We start from the raw sequence: 19,648 nt of genomic DNA on the forward strand, positions 1-19,648 counted from the left end.
CAGTACCGATATACCAAGGGGGCTCGAAAGGTTCCCGTAATAACTAAACGGCATAATAAAAGGTGAACTGAAAGTTCGTTGGAGATGCGTGACACTTAAAAAAAAATGTTATCGGATCGAAAAGTGTTAGTAATAGTTAAAAAAAAAACACACACACACCCACAGACGTTTCGAAGAAGGGTTATATACCCGAAACGTCTGTTCTTTTTTTTTTTTTTAACTATTACTAACACTTTTTTATATTTATTTTTATGTCAATCCTATCCGATCCCGTAAATCATTCTCATTCTCAGGGAGCCAAATTAAAAGGCTTCTAGATCGAGAATGTTGGCTTCTCGATGATTCTACCGTTCAATTTTTTTTTTTAAATCCTCTGTCTCTAGTTCCCATATATGAAAATTCTTCAGACAGGAGTTGTTGCTGTCGAAGTCAAAATGAAGCTTGTTATGAATGCTGGGATAGGTTTAGCCACGTGACGTCATCGGAAGGGATCGCCATGTTGGATTTACAAAGCGTTTGAACCGATTGAGTTTAGAAATCTTTGAAATTTGATGTGGGGTTTTATGGCTACATGAAGGACAAAGCGATAAAATGCCAAACGAAGGAAAGAAGGAGTACCTCAAGATATTAGGAGTGGACAATTGCTCATCCGAAAGTAGGTTTTTCCATGGATATATCAAGCACTTAGTAACTACGGTACAAGTTTTACGGTTCATCGGTACTGACTTCCGACTTGAAAGTGGGCAATGGAACCGGAGTTTTTCGGCGAATTAAAAGCCCCGGCTTCTTCTGATTCCCTCGTTATCTAATTTATATCACTTCGTTATCACATGGAGAAAATTATTTTCCTGTCTCACTGAGAAACGCGGATTATTTTGCAGATGAAATTAAGAGAGCTTACAAGAAACTCGCACTTCAATTTCACCCGGACAAGGTAAGCCAGTCTGAAGTATGCCCTGCAATTAGCAAATATTGCTCTACTTGTGTCTTCTTTTCTCAGCTGGGCAGCTCAATCGTTTCTTAAAACCTTTGTGATAGGTTGCTCTTAATTTTAAAATTCATCATTCTTTCTTATATCTCACTGCACTACAATTCAACTTGTCCATCACTTTCGCTAATAGTGAGATATAACGTTTGACTTTCTTTTCCTTTACAGAACAGTGACTTTTCGGGAAGAAAGCAGTTCGATGAAGTTAGCAAAGCCTTTGAATCGCTCACTCTAGGTAACAATAATTTACACAAACAAATTCATATGTAAATCGTGACGATGAGACTTTTGGAGATGTCGTTTATACGTTGTATAGTTGACATAATCGAGCGAATTCTATTGGTACAATGCCGCCAATTTTCAAGATGTACAGTTTCATGTTGTTTTAAATTTTGCCTGATATCCCGCATCTTTCTTTTCTGCAGAGTATAGAAACGATTCTTACCGACCAGACTATGATCAAGTAAGTTAAAACCTTACTACTTTGTTAAGCTTATTGAAAAATGTCAACTTTTAAAAGTTATTGCTTCCGATCACTGTGTCCTTCACGAAATTTTCCAGGAGATATTTAATTCAGCGATGTGTTTATATTCAGGTTTTCTTCGACTTTCTACTGGACATCTTTGGCTGGAAAGAAGGTAAAACGTTATTAGACGTACAGTTTCAGACGCTATATATGTAAAAGTTTCCTCGAAATATTGCTTTCCCGGAGAATGTTACCAGCGTTGTGGATATCGAGTAACCCAACTCGATTACAGCACAGGTATTTCGTTGGTTTTCACATGAAACTGACACGTAAACAAGCCAGAAGTCAACATGGAAAGGTCTTGTGTCAGTTGTTTACTTGTCAATTTGTAAGATTCTTCTTATGATTTAACGATAAGAAAAAAACGCTTCTTTAATGTTATGACCTTGCACTTGCTGGTACGTTACAATCTTTATCTTCTTTTACTAAGGCACCTGAGGAAATCATATTTTTGTTATAATTGTAGTAAGACTCCCCTTTATTGTTCATTAATGGGTTATACACCTTATCTTATATTTTATCCTTAGATTATATCTAGAAATCACTCCATGTGTTCAGTGGTATTGTTCCTTGTGAATTTAGTAAGACTATATTTATATAGTCTATATTTTTAACTGTACATACTTTTATAATCTGTATTCTATGTTTGTATTACAGTTTCATTGTTGTTGTGGTCCCTTGTCATTTCAATAAACTTACTGTTGTTATTATTATTCATTGTTCACTGATTTCTTTTGGATAAGCTTGCATCATACTGTGCTATAAAGTTTTTAAAAAGTGTTTTGTAGAAGATTTTTCCATATAGTTGTATTGTTGTTTAACAAAAGTCCATTTCTGTGCCAATCACTTTACAAGTTATCAATATAATCCTTTAAAATTTTTGTCTCAGAAATGGTAGTTAGTACTGGCAATTTATATGTTTTATATTGGGTTCGTCAACACCTCCATAACATACCCTAGCATTATGGAATTTAGATTTATCAAAGTATCCTGTGAAATTGGCTGGGAAAAAAATTATTATTGTTGTGCTATTTGATAACTTGTTTGCACTGAAAGCTGAGAAAGTAACAAGGCTTTCATTCCAAACAGTAGGGTTTTAAATAGCGATAGTGCTTTACCAACCTGCATTGGTTTGAGCAAACAATAATAATTATTAACACCAACACTATTACATTTCTGCTGTGTTTTGCTTTCAGTAAAAATAACACAAAAATAAAACCCGGACAAAAATAGAAAGCATTTGGATAGTATCATACTCGTGAAAATGGCATCATATAAATGTCTTTGTTTATGAAGTTCAAGTCTTGGAATTTGGAACTTCTGATAAACTGGGAGTGCGCTGTGTGAGGGACATTATTTGTCGTGGCTATTATGACAAGAAAACAAATGCCACTTGGGGAACCCAGATAATCTGGTCAACAACACTCCTTATTAGCAATATTACAAATAAAAACTATGAACACTTTGATTTGATATGGATACGTCACTGCACATGCATTCATTTGAGCCAAAATAAAGCCACCGAACAGCAGTATGGCCATGATGGTGGGTGATCATAATGTGGTTTTCTCCTAATCTGCACTGTTGAATTGGAAAGGGATTTCTACTTGATCTGTCTTTGGGGATGATCTTTTTTAGAGCAACTCTGTTGGCACAGTTGTGATGTTGATTATCTTTTTTGGGAACAACTCTATTGACGCAGTTTTGTTTGTTGATTTTAGACTCTGAAGGTGCAAGCACTAGTAACTTTTACATGTACTTCTGTGGATCTAAACAACATATGTGTTCTTCTGATATGGATGTTGATTCAAGGTGAGAATCTTTCTTTTGACCTGATTCAAATGAGTTTCTTTTCTATTAAATAGGGGATTAGGGCCCCAATCCAGGATCCCTCTGGATAACAGCCATGTAGCCGAATGGGCCACCCTGGCTAAATAAAGTTTACATACTTACTTACTAAATAGGATCCTTTTCCCATGGAACTAACCTACAGTTCTGGTATAACTTCATTTCTACATTTCTACTATAAACTTGTAAATATAGATATACTATAATTCGGTGAAATATCATAATTCAATATCATAATATTATTGTATCAAATTGCAGAAGATATTTCATGTATTTCACTTTCATTTGTCAATCTTCTTCCAGTACATTACAAAATTATAAAAAGATCAGTTCCCAGTTGGTTTGAGAGCTCAGTTAATAGAACACTGCACCATTATCGCAGAGGTTGGGGGCTTCAAACTTCAATGAAGCTCTGAATTTATTTTTCAGGCTTTCTTTTCAGAACTGTATAAGTTGTGCTTATAACTTCAATGGTCTTTCATGTGATAGATGTGCCGTTCTAGAAATGATGAAATCTGTATTGAACTACAATCCTGGCCAAAGTGTTCGGGACGGAGGCCTTGGTGGGGCCCATCTAGACATGGTTCCAACTCTCCCTGCCCCCCGTTATAACGTTGATGAACAAAGACAAAGATGCATGTGATATCCACATGTGTTAATGCTCAACATTGAATAGGGGGGCAGGGGATTACATCAATGAGCAACATACACCAAACATGTTGATTCTGTTGAGGCAAAGTTTAGTGGGGAAAAAACTGTAAAAAAGAGCCAAGTGTCCCTAACTCAGGACTGTAGGTTGTTCAGTCGCCTTTTGGTAAAGAAGATATTGTTTTCAATCCTTTTGGCAATTGACAATCCATTTAATCTGGAATTGGTATTCAACACTTGAATCTGATCAGTGATTCGGCTTGAGAAGGTTAAAAGGTTTCTTGACCTTTTGTATCCTTGAAACAGATACCAAGACACTGAGGAAGAAGATGACATTGATGGAGAGAGTGACATAGACATTATAATGGAGATAATTAAGGTATTTCGTCTATAAAATTGCACCTACAGTTTCATCTGGCCATGAACAGGGTACCAGAATGGAACTATTTTAACTGAGTGGCCAGTCCTGTTGTTTGAATTAACCTGTTCACTCCCATGATCCGAATGTTAATTCTCCTGACTGACTGCCATACTTTTCTTTTAAGTTAGTTCACAGAATTTGGTGTTACACCATTGAACAGTATCACTTTGTTGATGATTTTCTTTATTCACACCACCTGTCTGGTTAACAGGGTATTGATAATGTAAGAAGAAATTACATATTGATCACTCCTGGGAGTGAAAGGATTGAAAATCAGATGACACCAACATTGGAGCAAACTATTTCAAGACTGTCCAGTATTTGAAGCTGTTTAGTTTTCAAGTTTACCAATCAACGATGACCAGAGGATAGTGGGAGATTACCAAAACCTTCTATCAGAAGTCCGTTTTTCGGAAATGTTTACAAGACAACAAAATGATTTGATTTGGGATCATAGAGACCCGTTAAGTAGCTACATGTAGGGATGCCATTGGAATAGTAGGAACTATACTGGACTCTTTCACATGAGAATTTATGGAACCATAATCAGTTGTTCTTGCAGATTAGCTGCACCCTCAGTTCGGAATGAATGCTGGTAAAAATGTTTGAGTTTGCCAGGTTTTTATGTTACTAAAGTTCAAGCACCCTCTAATATTGTTACACCTCAAATCCCTAGCTGATCCTAGCCAGTAGTCAGTGGTTAAAACCAACACACAAAGATCCCAACCTAAAAGACGAGGAAACAAAAGCAGGGAAACACACTTGATTTTGATGGTGGTATTGTTCTTGTTTTCTTGTTAGAATCGCAGAAAGAAAGGCAAGCCTGTCCCTGAGGAGTTTAAAGAGGAAAATGTAAGTTGAATTGATTAAAGTGGATGTGACAATATTTTTTATTTCCTTGATCAAATCTTCCTTTATCTCTTTGTCTTCCCCACATTTTGAGGTGTATAAAACTGTCAAATTTCACTTCTGGTTGGGTACAATACCACACAAGGCGGGAGGCTGGGGATAGTGGGGTTGTGACATCTATACAGGAACGCCAGTCTCGCGATTTCTCTATTCCTCAGTTGTTTTTTGTGTGCAGAGGAAGAAACCAGAAGTGAGATTTGACACTTTTAAACGCCTCAAACCTGAGGAAGAAGAATTGATAAGGATTTTTTTTTTCGATTTTCATATGAAAACAACATGAAGATTTGATCAAGCAAATACGAAAAACTTCTGTCATATACACTTTAAGCCTTTTGGAACATGTCATTTGAAGCACAAGTTATTGTGAGATGTTGTAGACTTTCTAATGTGGACTGGACATTGCTATTCTTGGGGCTTTTAATTTTATTTTGCCAAGAATATTGCTCTGTCATCACCTATCCATTGTAAGAGACTTGCTGACCATATTATGTAAATTTTATTTTTATTGACATTGACATTGACAACTGCCCTTATAATAGTTAAGTTCCGAGACAGAGTTTTTATTAATGATGGTGACAAGACCTTGATCTTATGGGTGATTTAGGCCATCGTTGCATCAATTTACCCACAAAACAACAGGAATTGTCTAGTTCAGAGAGACATACTAATCGAAATTTGAGGACTGCCCTCTGGGTGAATAGCAAAATTTGTCGGTTGTCTGAATTTTGTAACTTGTTTTAAACTTAGACCTTTTAATTGTCTGTCCCATATTTCCATTTTTTGGAAGGGAATCTGAAACAAAGAGAAATAAAAATTAAACTGGCTTGTCAAATTTCAGAACAACAACAGATTGAAAATGAACTTGTTAGCTCTCAGGGGTTGCAAACTAGTTGAGTAGTAAGTAGTAGGTAGATTAGCCCCTCCTCTTCCCACTGTGTGATTTGTTTGTGACATGTTTCAGTTGATCATAATTTTTTTTTCTAGTTGTTGGATATGAAGACCAAATTAAACCAACACAAGGAAGATATGAAGAGAGATGCATGTAAAAAGGTACACGTCTTGTTGGTTTATAAATCATGAGAAAATGGTTGTCAAATGTAGTTATTATGCAGTAGTTATAAATCAACTTATTATTTTCACTGAGGAATTGGGTTAAGGTGAGAAACTACTGACCGTATATAGGACAAATGGATGCTAGCGAATTGTTAGCAAAATGTTCAAGGGGTTTTGTAGTAATACTTAAGAAAGATAAAAGTCATATTCAAATCAATAAAAAGTAAAAAATAATGGGTCAGTTTTGTTAAAAATTTTATTATAGTCTTTTGAAACTAAAGATAGGTGTCTTACTCAGTGGATGACAAGGATGGAAAAAGCATTTAATTATGATTATGGTCTCTCCATTTGAGAGTAGCACTATGTCTTGTTTAATATCTCCTTTTCTGTTGGGGTTCTAAGAGGCACCTAGTTTTACTTTTAGCGTAGTTTTGACAGTTTTGTCACAAAAACATAAGGACAACCATGATGTCGTCCATTTAGGAGTAAAATTGTATCAAATTGGTGCCATTCCACCCAGACAAGAGTAATAGTTGAATAATACTCTTATTTGCTTCATGGCACAGAAAAATAGTTGACTTGGTACTAGTTGTTGTGCTTCTCAAGGCTGGTGAAAAATTTCAAGTTTTTTTATGTTACATTCCCAGTCCTGTTCTCAACATATTATTTTGTATTGTTCTCAATGCCATTTTCAGCAAGCAAGCAAGAAAGGAAAAACCCCTGTTCCTGTAGCAAAGGTTAGTGTTAACTGACGCGTCAGTTCATTGTGTTCTGTTTAACAAAAAGTTCACAGATTTTCAGAAATGTAATCTTGGAAAATCTTTAAGAAAATAATATACTGGATCTTAAGGCCTTCACTGACAAGTCTCCTGTCTGGGATAGACACAAAGACTTAACATAACTCTCAGAGAAAAAGGTTGTTTCTTTGTCTTCAAAAGAAATGTTCACTATGCTTGACTGACCTTATTGTTTACAAATTACAATAATCAACCAAATGCGTTATTTTCAAAGCCGAAGCCCAAGAGCAAGAAACAACTGCAAGCTGAGCAGAGACGGAGGGAAAAGGTGAGTGTTGCTACAGACACAAAACTTCTTCTAAATAGCAGTTCTGTGAAATTCTGATTGTTTCTGCTAAGTGGAGAAAATATGTCATTGACAGATGACTTTTCTGAAAGTGGGCCAAACACTTGATTTTATATGTTTGTTGCAACACGTTGGGAAAATTACCAGGAATACTTGCCATTACATCAGCAATTTTCTCCAACAATCCTGATCACAGTGATGATTGATAGAAATTTCAATATCTGGGATACAAGATTAAAATATTTGTTGCTTGTTGGCCATAGTCTAGTCCTGCTTGCCCCAGAATGAAATTTGGTATCACCTCTGATCACCAGTGATTAATTTTACCATTGTCACTGAAAAGCCCCTTTTTGAGTCTTGAGTCATTGAGTCATTGGCTTTCATCTTTTGCCTTCATATTCATTTTGGGTTATAATTAAACAACTTTTCATGGGTCATTTTTTTTCCAATGCTGTGACGGAAACTGTAGAAACCTTTGCTTAATGTTTAGTTTAATCTTCATTGCAGGAAATGGAAAAGATTGCAATGGAATTAGAAGAAAAAAGGAAGGAGGATGAAGAAAAGGAAAAGCAAAGGAAACAGGTAAAATGTTTTTAACATTTTCTTTCAGATTTTACCTTGCTTAATTGTGTCTTCTGTAACTATTATTGTGCCTTTTAATACAAATGTAAACATGCAGACTCTGAAGTTTAAGATTCAATCAACTCTTACCTTTCCCTGCTGTCAATTACTGCAGCTGACCTCTTAGAAAACAAAAACGTTTGGCTCAACATGGTCAAACAGTTCATGATCATGTGCTGTGATGTCAATCCACTTTGTCGTTTTCTGCATTTTTGCGGTCAGCTGGTTGTCACCGTAATTGTGATTGACAGCAGTAACACACACAAATCGTTTGTTGGGGTTGAAGTTCCGTATGGTATTAAAAGGTGCAGTAAGTGAACTCTTCTATTAATGAACCCTCCCCCCCAAAAAATTAAGTTCCCAAACATAAGTTGTTGAAAGCCACTAACAACAATCCCATCTGCTGACCCAGCAATGAGCAGTATGAATTTATTGGGCTGTTACTTACTCTTGGATGCACTAAATTACCCCCTTGTGTGACCAGCATTGTTTTGTTGTTTTAGATGGAGGTTGAAAAACAGAAACGGCTGGAAGAGGAAAGAATCAAGGCACAGAATGAAGAGAGGAAAAGGCGGGAAAAGTGAGATAAATTTTATATGTATCAACACTGTATATTTGTTAGGATAAAAGGGACATTCTTCAGAGGACTCTAAAGAAGGGTATATTTTATGTCATTCAGTTAATCATGATACTGTGTTACTTTTCATTTGTAGGGAACAAAAAGAGAGGGAAAGACAGCAGAAGCTAGAGCAGGAGAGAGAAGAGAAAAGACGCCGTCAGCAAGAGGAAGAAAAGAAGCGAAAGGAGGAGGAAGAGAAGAGAAAGAAAGCTGAGAAGGAAAAAGCTGACAAGGAGAAGGCCGCTAAAAAGGTAAAGAAAACCTTGAGGTAGTTTGTTTCTTAATCCACAGACTGTGTATTACATGTACTTTGCTGGGAGTTTGGGTGTTTTTCTGAAGTTAAAAAAGTAGGGATGCTTGTTACAAAGTTTGAACGGAAACCCAAAAATGTCTGAACATAGGTCATATTATTATTATTATTATTATTATTATTATTATTATTATTATTTTATTTATTTTTTTATTTTTTTAATTTTTTTTATTATTTTTTTTTATTTTATACTGCTAAGAGGTAGTTGCTGGTATTTTCAGTCTAGTTGTGCCATGGGCAGAAACATCCTGTATTCATGCTGATTTGTTTGAGAACTGGAGAAAGAGGGAGGAAACTTCTGTTGTTTGAGTCTTAGTTTCTTTGACAAAAAGGGAGTGGACCTCAATCCCTTCTGTAATTCTACAACTTTTCAGGGGAGCCTGGAAAAAAGCCCCAAGTGACTTAAGATAAATTGCAAGATTCTCCTTCCAAATTGCCTCGTATTCTCTTGTGAAACAAAAGGAGAATTTGACCTTACATCAAAAGTCACATTGGGTCTTATTCTGCGCACCACTTCAATTGTTCTCTGATGTCTCAGCATTATTATTTTTTTTTTTTGCCCCTAAAATTTTTTGATACTGTTGACCCCTGTATGCCAATTAGCCATTTTTGGGGTTGATGGTGATCAGTTGCAGTATGCAGAGTGTGATGTTCAAAACATTGTCTTCTTTTACATGGATTATTAATGACAGACTTTGTTGAATTTTGCAGGCTGCCCAACAGGCTGCAAAAGGTAATATTACTTTTTTATCATTTTGATTTTAGTAATCCACATGTACAGTATGGTGATAATAATAACTAGTCAGTTCTAAGTGTTCACTTGTCCATTTAACTAGCATTCTGGTTCTTGTCTCTGTATTTGTTTTCTTAGAAAAAGAGGACAAAGAAAAAGCTGCAAACAAAAATCAGGTAATAACAACAAAGCCGATTTAACGATTATTCCGCGAGCGTGCGTTTCTTATTAGATGATAGATAGCCAACAGTCTCCCCTTGTTCGTCAATGGCTATTGTGTCATCATTCTTACAATAAAGGATTATTAAATTTTCCAATACTAGCTGCCCCTCATACTTAAGGATTGTTATAGGTTTATGGTACTTTGAGGATATTAACTGTTTAGAGTTTTCCAGAGTAGAAGAATTGGTAAAAAAAAAAAAAAGAAAAAAAAAGGAGTGGGGTAGATATTTGTTCCATTGAGATGTTGTTCTTGGTCAGAGAGAGAGATGGTAGGAGGCAGAGGTTGTGATAGTGGAATGAAATTATCATATGAGAGTGCCTGGTTCTGCACTTTGCTTTATTGGTCTAAGGTAGTTCCTGGGGTCAACTGCAAGATTATATAGAAGAAAGATTCTGGCAGTTATCTAGGCAACCAGACTATTGCAAAAAAAAAACTGAAAAAAAAATCAGGTGTGAACATGAATTGAAACTATGACCTCTGCGATGCCAGTGCAGTGCTCTACCAACTGAGCTATCAAGCCAACTGGGAGCTGGTCATGTTCCAAGTTCATAATATACCCTTGAAGAATAAATGAATATGAATAATAATATTATGAAGCATGTATATGTTTCTGTGGATGAAAGATTATATAGAAGAAAGATTCTCTCAGTTATCTACACAACCAGACTGTTGTGAAAAATCATGAAAAAAGTCAGGCTTTACAACAAAAACAACAACAACAACTTTATTTAATATTCTTATTTATTATTCCACTATGATGTCATTTCACCAAATAAGGTCAAGAGAACGCGCAAAATATGAGACCGTAATACACAGTAGTGTCCCGGTTTGACCGGTTTACAAGAGAGCGAATACGGACGGAAAAGGCAGAAAAAAGGAGCAACAATGGCTGGATTGGACGAAGAATAGTTTTTGAAACGATGCAAGCTCGAAAACAAGTTTTTAGCATGTCAATCACTTGTCATTTATCTTTTCATTTTATTCAATCAAATTAAAGACATTTAACTGGCTTTCTGTGTTGTTTACGTCATTCGTACGCGCCATATACCGACGGACAGTTAATGCCAGGTGTATTTCAAAACTGTTACCAAAACAGAGAAGCCAAAATAACAAAATCTTTTTGTAGTGGAATAATAAATCTCTTATTCGATGGTTTTACATATAATACTCGCGGACATTTTGCTCATTGCTCGTATTTTTCCTCACCCCTTCGGGGCTCGGAAAAATACTACGCAACTCGCAAAATATCCGCGCGTATTATATGTAAAACCATCGAATAAGATATATATCTTTTACAGGAATACACATCATCTTTCATCTGCAGGACGTATACATGCTTCATAACTGCAAGATTGTTGTGAGATGAATATTTTTCTGTACTTTTCTCTTCTGTAGAACATGAAGAGGCAACAGCAACAGCAGCGTACAGATCAGCAGCAGTACCCAAGAGAAATACCACCAAGATTCCAAAAGAAGATGAAACAGAAGGAACAACAACAACAGCAACAGCAAACACAGTTTCAACCTCCTCAACAGCAGACACAACAGCAGACAATCCCACAACAAACAAAGGTTCAACCAAAACCACAACCAACAGGTGATGAAAAATTCACTTTAACCCTTTCACTCTTGGGAGTGATCATTATGTAATTTCTCCTTACATTATCAATACATTGTCAACCAGACAGGTGATGAGAATAAAGGAAATCATCAACTAGGTGATATTGTTCAATGATGTAACACCAAATTCTTTGAACTAACTTTAAAAGAAACGTATGGCAGTAATTCAGGAGAATTAACATTCAGATCATGGGAGTTGTCTTGTATGGGAGTGTAATGTTAACATTAATATTTATTTACAAAACTCATACAATAGTAAAGAGGGTTAGTTTCTAAAGAAACTGTGGTGCTTTGTTAGTGGGGGATAGAAATAAATGTTTGGTTTTGTCAGCAGTGTTGATTTAACATAATTTGGTCACCGTAATGAAATTCAAGTGCTGGCATTTCAAGCATTTGCCTTTCAAGATAATCCCAAAATAACCCTAGTAAACACTTAGCAAGCATCTTGTTCATTGTAAGTTGCTTAATATGCTTCTGTCAAGCTGTTTTCACATTGACACAAGTGTTATGTATGTGCTAGAGAAAACTATGTTTGATGTGGTTAAGAAACTTGTATGATTTCAGCCTATTGACCCATCTGTTACTCAATAATGCTAAGTGTATTATTTCCCAGTTAGATGTTATTCTTTACTTGTCACGTCATCCAATATTTGTGACATATTTTTGATAGTTGGCAAGAAGAAAGATCCAAACCGTTTTGCATCGAAGGAATTTGCTGACATTATTGAACCAATGGATGACTCAGGATGGACTCAAGGTGCTCCCGGCAAAGGATCAGGCTGGGGCAATTCACTGGAAACTTGGGAGGATGCTGATAAATGGGGTGCTGAAGACAGACATTGGGGAAATAAGGAGGGCACATGGGACAAACTTATTGTTGATGAGGGTGATAGAGAGACTTGGCCCACTGTGGGATCTAAGGGAACAATTGGCGATAAGTTAAAGACTTCTAGTGATGCTGGCTCTGAAAAGGGCCAGTATTCAGCGGAATCTTCACCTAAAACATCTGTTTCTTCATTGTCTGGGGCAGTTAAGCCAGACAATCCAGGCACAGCTGCTCAATCGAATGTTGTTTCAAATGCGGACAAAAAGTCCCTGCCTTCTAGTCACTGGTCTGGGGTGTATCCAACCCCATCTGAAAACTGGGATGTTATTGATGAGTCTATTGATCAAGCTATTGATGCTGCTGATGCAGCAGCAACAGGTAAAGACAACGTTGGACTTGCTGCAGGCTGGGGCGGAGTTGCTAAGGGTGGGCTGGGAGGGATAATAGGAACTAGTTCGAACTGGGAGAGTAGTTTAAATACTAAGGAATCCACATCAACTGTGCAAAGCAATGAATCAGGAAAAGCCGAGCTTGTGAACAACTCAAATGTGTCTGAGACTGCAGGCTGGAGTAAGACACCTGGAAAGGGCTTTAAGCCCAAAGTGCCAACAGTATCAACTGCAGGATCAAATAATGTGACTGCTTCATGGGGCGGAACCCCAGCTGAGTCTGATACTAAATGGACTGAACCCAATAACTCATCTTCAGAGGGAGTGACAACTTCAAGGGAAACTAAACCGCCAAAAGTGGAATCTAATTCTGTGGCTAAATCTGGTGTGAATGGTAAATCAGAACAAAATGTAACACAAAGTACAGACACTAAAATGACTGCAGTGACTGGTTGGGGTGACGTGCCCACAACTAGTTCAACCAACTGGGGAGCCTCTGCGGATATTACTGGTACTTCTTGTTGGGATGGTGTCACACAGAAATCTGACTCTTCTGAACCAAAGGCTTCTAGTAACAGCAAAGTTTCACAGTGGCTAGAAAGCACAGGAGTTTCATTAGGAGATTTAGAGTGGGGACAGGATTGTGCGGAACATGATGAAGGATCCGAGGGGTCATTAGACGGATGGACTACTGCCTCTAAAAGAAACAGGGTAAGAGCTTAAGGGTATATTCCGTGTATAACCTTTGCATGGTAAGTAGAGACTTGGCAGCCTGTTCATTGTAATTTAATGACCAGCACAGTGGAACCTCGATTTAACAAAGTGCCAGGGGACTAGGGAAATCGGTTTGTTATATCAAGAGATCGTTATATGAAGGTTCTGTTCCATACACTTTGAAAGGCTGGGCTGGAGAATATTGTTAGTCATAGCAAGGACTTCATTATATAGAGGTGCGTTAAATCGAGTTTTCACTGTACTGATAATTAGATTGTAATTTGTCACTCATTTCTCTCAGGTGATAATCGAGACACAGGCAAACTCACAAGAGTGTCACAATCATCAACTTTCCTTGAGGTGATGTTTGTACACACACAAGTTTTGCTTTGTTCTTGACCTCCCTGACAGAATAGAGCCTGTACCCTACTGGGACAAAATTTGCTTGCATGTTAAAGTCAAAAGATTAGTCACTTGATGTAGTGGAGTATACTTGAGTTTTGCCTTTGTCCTTTTTGTTTTATTAATTGTTTGGTGATGTTTTAGGCTCCTAAACCTGCTAATGATTCAAATGCTTGGATGAATAGATCTCTTAAACAGCTACTAGACATGGGATTTAAGGTAAGAGAATGCCATCCTCTCTTTTCTGTAGATACAATAAGTTTCCTTGCTTTCTTAAAAGTGACAACAAGTGACAGCAATCCTACTTATTCATTGAAGTGTATTTTTTTCAAGTTTTACTTTACTTGTCCCCTGGTGCCAAGATGGTGCATAGGGCCTTTTAAGTTTAATTTCAAGTTTAATTTCATTTATTATATCTCTCAGTTAGTATTCACAGTGTGATTGGTCAATTTTGTGGACCGTATTTCACCGTGTGGCCTGCTAAAATTTGAAAGTTGTTCCTTTCCCACACGCCTGATTAACCTCGGAGATATAATAAATATCTTACTAACCTCACTTTCTTGGTCCGTACTGTAAGTTATGGATCCTCGTTTTTTCCCGTTTATTTATAGCGCCTGGGCCATAAATCAACGTGAAAAAACTCGGTCCGTAACTTACAGGACAGACCTCGAACTTGGTTAGTATGAGGTATGTAATATGCATTTACATGTGGTCCCAAAATACATTGAGCATTGTTACGGTGAAGCGAAAATTCAAGACCTGGAATGTTTGTTGCCTCACAAGTCAAGAGTAATTTGAGACCACACAACATACCAGAAGATGGATTAATAATAATTCATTCTAGTTAGTGAACTGTTCTTGTAGTTTTGTTTTGAGTGGTTGCAACACTAGACATGGAGGAACAATTCTGCCTGCTAATGATTTTGTGGGATTGACTGCAAAGGCTTTTCACACAGCAAATGGTAAACTCGTCAATTACATACCAAACCTCTCAAAACTTCCAGTTTTTTCTCTCAAACCAGAGTTTGATGGTAATTCTTTCTATTCTTCTCTTTGTTGTCTGAAGTACAAAGTACGTGTTTAATAAACATCCACACACAAGTTTGCCAACCCCATAATATTGTTGAGAAAGTTGGCAGGAGAACTTCAAGGTAAAGGATGACGATGGAACCAAAGAAATGCACCTTCACTCTAACATTTTTACTAAAATGTTGCAAACCAGATGAAATGCTTATATGTCGACCCAGTAGAGAAATTAAAAATGCAGGCAAAGTGAAAGATTTAAGAGCCACAAATGAATGTGCATAGGAATTCGAAGAACTACCCTGCTAGCGGAGCGTTTCTCTCTGGTCTGGTACGTTTTGGTAGTTCGCGTAGTTGGGTTGTTTAGCGTTCCCGAGAGAAACGTCTTTTACCCCGCCGAGAAATACAAAAATAAAAGCAAGCCTCTGTCAAGCAAGGTATTGAAAAACCTAAATGACAATTCAAGCTAGCTATGTAAATGAATTTTGGTATTTAAGTGTTTCACTTTCACATGACCTGTATCTTTTATTGCTATGCTGACGACCTTGCAGTTAAAATATAAGGATTTCCTTTGGTTTGCAAAAAATTTTACACTCCCTACAAATGGAGACGCAATAGAGAGATTTAGAATCGCTTTTACGGCAAACGGCAAACGTGACATTGGTGTTTCTGTTTTCGTTGAAAAATGAGCGCATACATGAGAATAATGCAAAAGAATTCTGGCTTTTGGTGTTAACGCAATACTTCTCAATTTTACTGAGAAACTGAAAACAGAGTGCAACAAATGAAGGATAAACATGGTCACACGGTCATTTCTGCCATTTGTCGTAAACCTAATTCTAAATTTACCTATTGGGAACGTTCTCATTTGCCAGACATAAAGGATGCAACTAATCTGAGTTTTAATCGTTGTTATATGCAGCAAGAAGATGCGGAAAAGGCTCTCAAGGCCAATCATATGAACATTGAGAGTGCTATAGGGGATCTGCTGGCTATGAACATGAGTGAAAACAGAGATCAGATGTCTGTAGTGACTGCAGAACCTGATCCAGCGGAGGCCATGAGAATTCAACAACAACAGCAACAAAGTCAGAGTAAACTAAACAGAAAACAGCGGCGAAAGCTTCAGCAACAACAACAGGCTGAACAACAAACTCTTGTAGCTAAGCCTGAAACTAAACAGGCACCAACTGAACTGTCAGTCTCCAAGTCAGTGACTCAATCCAGTGAAACACTTGCCAAACCTACCAGTGAGCAACCGAATAAGGCTCCTGACACTACTCATGTGTTAAAAACTGAAAATGCACAAGAAGATTCGAACACTAACCAAACTGTTGCACCCACTACAAAAAGTGACAAACCTGTACAGGCTGTTTCTGGTACATCAAAACCTGCCAATGGACAAGCACAGTTGTCAGGGAACAGTAAAAGAGGTGGCCCACCATTAATCCCTTCTGCACAAGGTCCAGGGGTTCAGGGACCACTCAGACCTCCTTTAGCACATCCTTTGCTGCACCCACAATTTGTACAACAGCTTCAACTCCAGCAGCTGCGCATGGCCCAGGGGGGGCTGCTGCAGCCTCCGTTCACTCCGCAGCAGTTTGCGATGCTTCAACAGATTGCTCAACTCCAGCTTGTTCACCAGCGGCTCACTGCACAGTCTGTGGCTCAACAGCACATGGGGCAGAAACAACAGGTAGTGCCGCAACAGCAGCTGTATCAGCAACAGCAGCAGATTGCGCTTATGATCGCTCAGATGCAGCAGCAAGTTCTACAACAACAGCCTGGTTTGGCAGGGAGACACCCTGCACTGCCATTCACAGCAGTGCAGCAGTCTCTTGCTCAACAACAACAACAACAACAACAGCCTTCTCCGACGTCACAACAGAGAGGCAACAACAAGCCTGTAGCAAATGAAAAGGTAGTGAGTGAGTCTCCACAGACTAAACCTACAGAAACTGTTAAATCTCAATCAAATGAACCTCCTACTGTCCCTCCTGTAACAGTGGAGGAACAAACAAAGCAACCTTCGCCTGTTCCACAGTCTCGTCTAACACAATGGAAACAACCATTGCTGCAGGACCCTACTGTGACTACTGCACAGCCTCCAGTTACTAGCAGCACACCAACTTTAGTGGACTCTAAACCTCAACCAGTCTCCACTTCGTCACAGTCTGCTTCGTCCGTGTTACCTGGTGTTGTTTCAGCACCAACCGTTTCAACTGGTGAGGGCTCTGATCTTTCAGCTCCTAACAGTAACAATGTTTCACCGCGTGCAAGGATTCCTGACCCTGTGTCCAGTAGGTGGGGTGTTGACGCCGGCCCTAAGCTGTCAGCAGATCCACCAGAGTTTAAACCCGGTGTACCTTGGCGCCCTAGAAATGACAAGAGGGAGGATGGGAGAGATGTAAGTTCTTCTGGCACTACTGAGATCGCAAGTCGCCCGTCTTCTTCAAGTAGTGATTCTCACTCAGATAGCTGGACAACAACAGGAAATCAAACTGTCAGCACATCTAACACTGCTCCTATCTCAAGCAGCGTAAAGGCTGCGGATGATACAGTTAACACCACGGCAAATTCAGGCTTCACTGGACTGTCAATCAACAGCAGTACATTCGAGTCAAGCCAGGTTGACTTTGGTCTTAACTCAACACCCTGGCAGGCAACTGATAGTAAAGCCTCAGCCTCACCCCTACAAGGAGCAAACAAACCAAGCTCGAGTGTTGCGTCACTGTTAAGGCCTCCTCCCGGGCTAGGGACTGAAACTGCCCTGCCAGAGTCACCTCTGTTTGACGATGAACCCCCACCTTGGTTGAAAAGCTTAATAGAAACGGGTTTTAATGGCGACAAGACACAGCCTGAATATCAATTCAGTAGATTTGGCTTTGCTAATAACCCTGCACCATGGAGTCCTCGAGATGCTGGAACACAGCCGTTTAGTCCACTAACACCCAATCCTCAGCCCTGGGCCGCAGTGGGGGGACCTATTCCCACTTTATCCTCTTCAGCACCAACAGTTCCCTTGGCGACCAATGAGAGTGTGCGAAGTGTTAACACTGGCTCTGTCGGTGAGCCACCGAACCTTCAGAACTCCGGAATCATCTGGTCAACTAATCAACCCATACCAAGTGCAGAGGAAAAGCTGACGGGGATTCACCCTGTGGCATCTGCTCCTCCTGTGTCGGCATCAGGTGCAGTGGCTCCCTCCAGAAGCACGGCTAATTCCATGTCTACGTGGTTGGTGCTTCGTAATCTGTCATCAAGGGTGAGTAGTACTGAGCCATCTTTCTCTGAGCTGGAGTATTTTGCAAATCCTGCATGTGTGTGCGAAATGCGATGCAAGCGAATTTTCTGGAGAGTCTGTCGCCATTTAAATGTACGCACGGGGGTGGGAATGGGGGTGGTTTTCCCACAACCAGCGGGACAAGCGCTTTAGAGCAAGTCTGTAAGGTAATGTGTTATGGGGGTTCTTTGACGAGAGAAGCTAGTAATAAGGCTCTTCCTCTCATTATGATGTATGGTAAGTTTTCTCCTTTGTTCACACGCAGATGGACCCCAAGACTCTGCGTCCCTTGTGCGAGAGACACGGCCCCCTGCTCACATTCCAGCTGAACCTCCGTCATGGCAACAGCTTGATTCGCTATGGCAGCATGGATGAGGCAGCTAAGGCACGTGCAGCATTGAATGGCTTGATGCTGAATGGAACTCAGGTGGTGGCTGACTTTGCTACAGACAGCGATATCGGCAGCTTCTTTGAGCAGACCATGGATTGGAGTGCTAACCCGTTCCCTAGCAACACATACGGGAGCCAGTGGTCTTTCCAGAATATGCTGGGTTCTAGTGCAGCCAATGATGGTATTCAAACCGCTGCTAAAGCACCGCTTAAAAATCCAGCACCAGCTGCACCTGGTGAGCAGCCTTCCCCAAAGGTCACCAACCCCGCTCCAGGAATGCAGTGGGGTGCAGCTGTAGGGCCCATGCCACCGCAAGGCATCCCTGGTGCCGAACAAACCAAAGTAAATGCGCCCGCTGTTCAGTGGGGAAGTGGTTTGCAAGGCAGCGAGCAGCCTGGTGCCAAGCCTAACAATGCAGCTCCCAGCATCCCATGGGGGACTGCACCGGGAGCCGCACCTTCATACTTGTGGGGCTCAGGTCCCTCGCAGCAAGTGCTTGGAGGAAATTTTTCCCAGGTTCCCAGCATGTGGTCGTTCCCAGCCGGGATCCCTCGGGATGCGGAGCCTCAGTCGGGATCCGGGGACGGCCTCGTCAGTCCTTCCATAGCCACGTTTCTTCCGCCCGGGCTTCTAAACGGCGGAGGTGACTCGGTCTGAACGCTTAACACGGCTCAGATGATGAACTCAGACTCATTAGTAGCTTCATCGTGACGTAGTTTTATCGCTTATTTGTGCGTTTGTTTCGTGTGTTTGTGATGTGTGTGAGTTGGCCCTGAAAATGGGTCCTGTATGTTTCTACATCAGTGTTTTCAATATTGATTAAATCTCCTCATGCTATACAACCGAGTGTTCACTTTTTCTGAAGCACTAAGGGTTGTCCAATACACCCGCACTGTAACGGTCCGTGAAACTTAAGTTTTGGTCCGCTATTTTCATCGGGACATGATCTTGAAACACGGACCATAAGAGGGAGATAACGTTCCGCAAATTGCATCTCACTAAGGGGACTTAGAATAGT

At 39.5% G+C, this 19,648-nt stretch overlaps 1 protein-coding gene across 1 annotated transcript; it reads left to right on the top strand.

Annotated features, from left to right (window-relative positions):
- Window positions 1-473: 473 nt before the first annotated feature.
- Window positions 474-19,472, top strand: LOC146458456 (uncharacterized). Its single transcript, XM_085090907.1, has 21 exons — window positions 474-655; window positions 882-934; window positions 1,157-1,223; window positions 1,414-1,451; window positions 1,584-1,626; window positions 3,236-3,326; window positions 4,317-4,389; window positions 5,233-5,283; window positions 6,325-6,390; window positions 7,089-7,130; window positions 7,405-7,458; window positions 7,984-8,058; window positions 8,601-8,677; window positions 8,811-8,967; window positions 9,738-9,759; window positions 9,898-9,935; window positions 11,378-11,579; window positions 12,273-13,528; window positions 14,078-14,152; window positions 15,879-18,221; window positions 18,505-19,472. The coding sequence occupies exons 1-21, from the start codon at window positions 592-594 to the stop codon at window positions 19,285-19,287; spliced, it is 5,670 nt and encodes a 1,889-aa protein (XP_084947033.1). The 5' UTR covers window positions 474-591; the 3' UTR covers window positions 19,288-19,472.
- Window positions 19,473-19,648: the final 176 nt, after the last annotated feature.

Source organism: Pavona decussata, unplaced genomic scaffold, assembly GCF_977016875.1.
Source record: "Pavona decussata unplaced genomic scaffold, jaPavDecu1.1 SCAFFOLD_233, whole genome shotgun sequence".
In the NCBI taxonomy this organism is placed as follows: domain Eukaryota; kingdom Metazoa; phylum Cnidaria; class Anthozoa; order Scleractinia; family Agariciidae; genus Pavona; species Pavona decussata.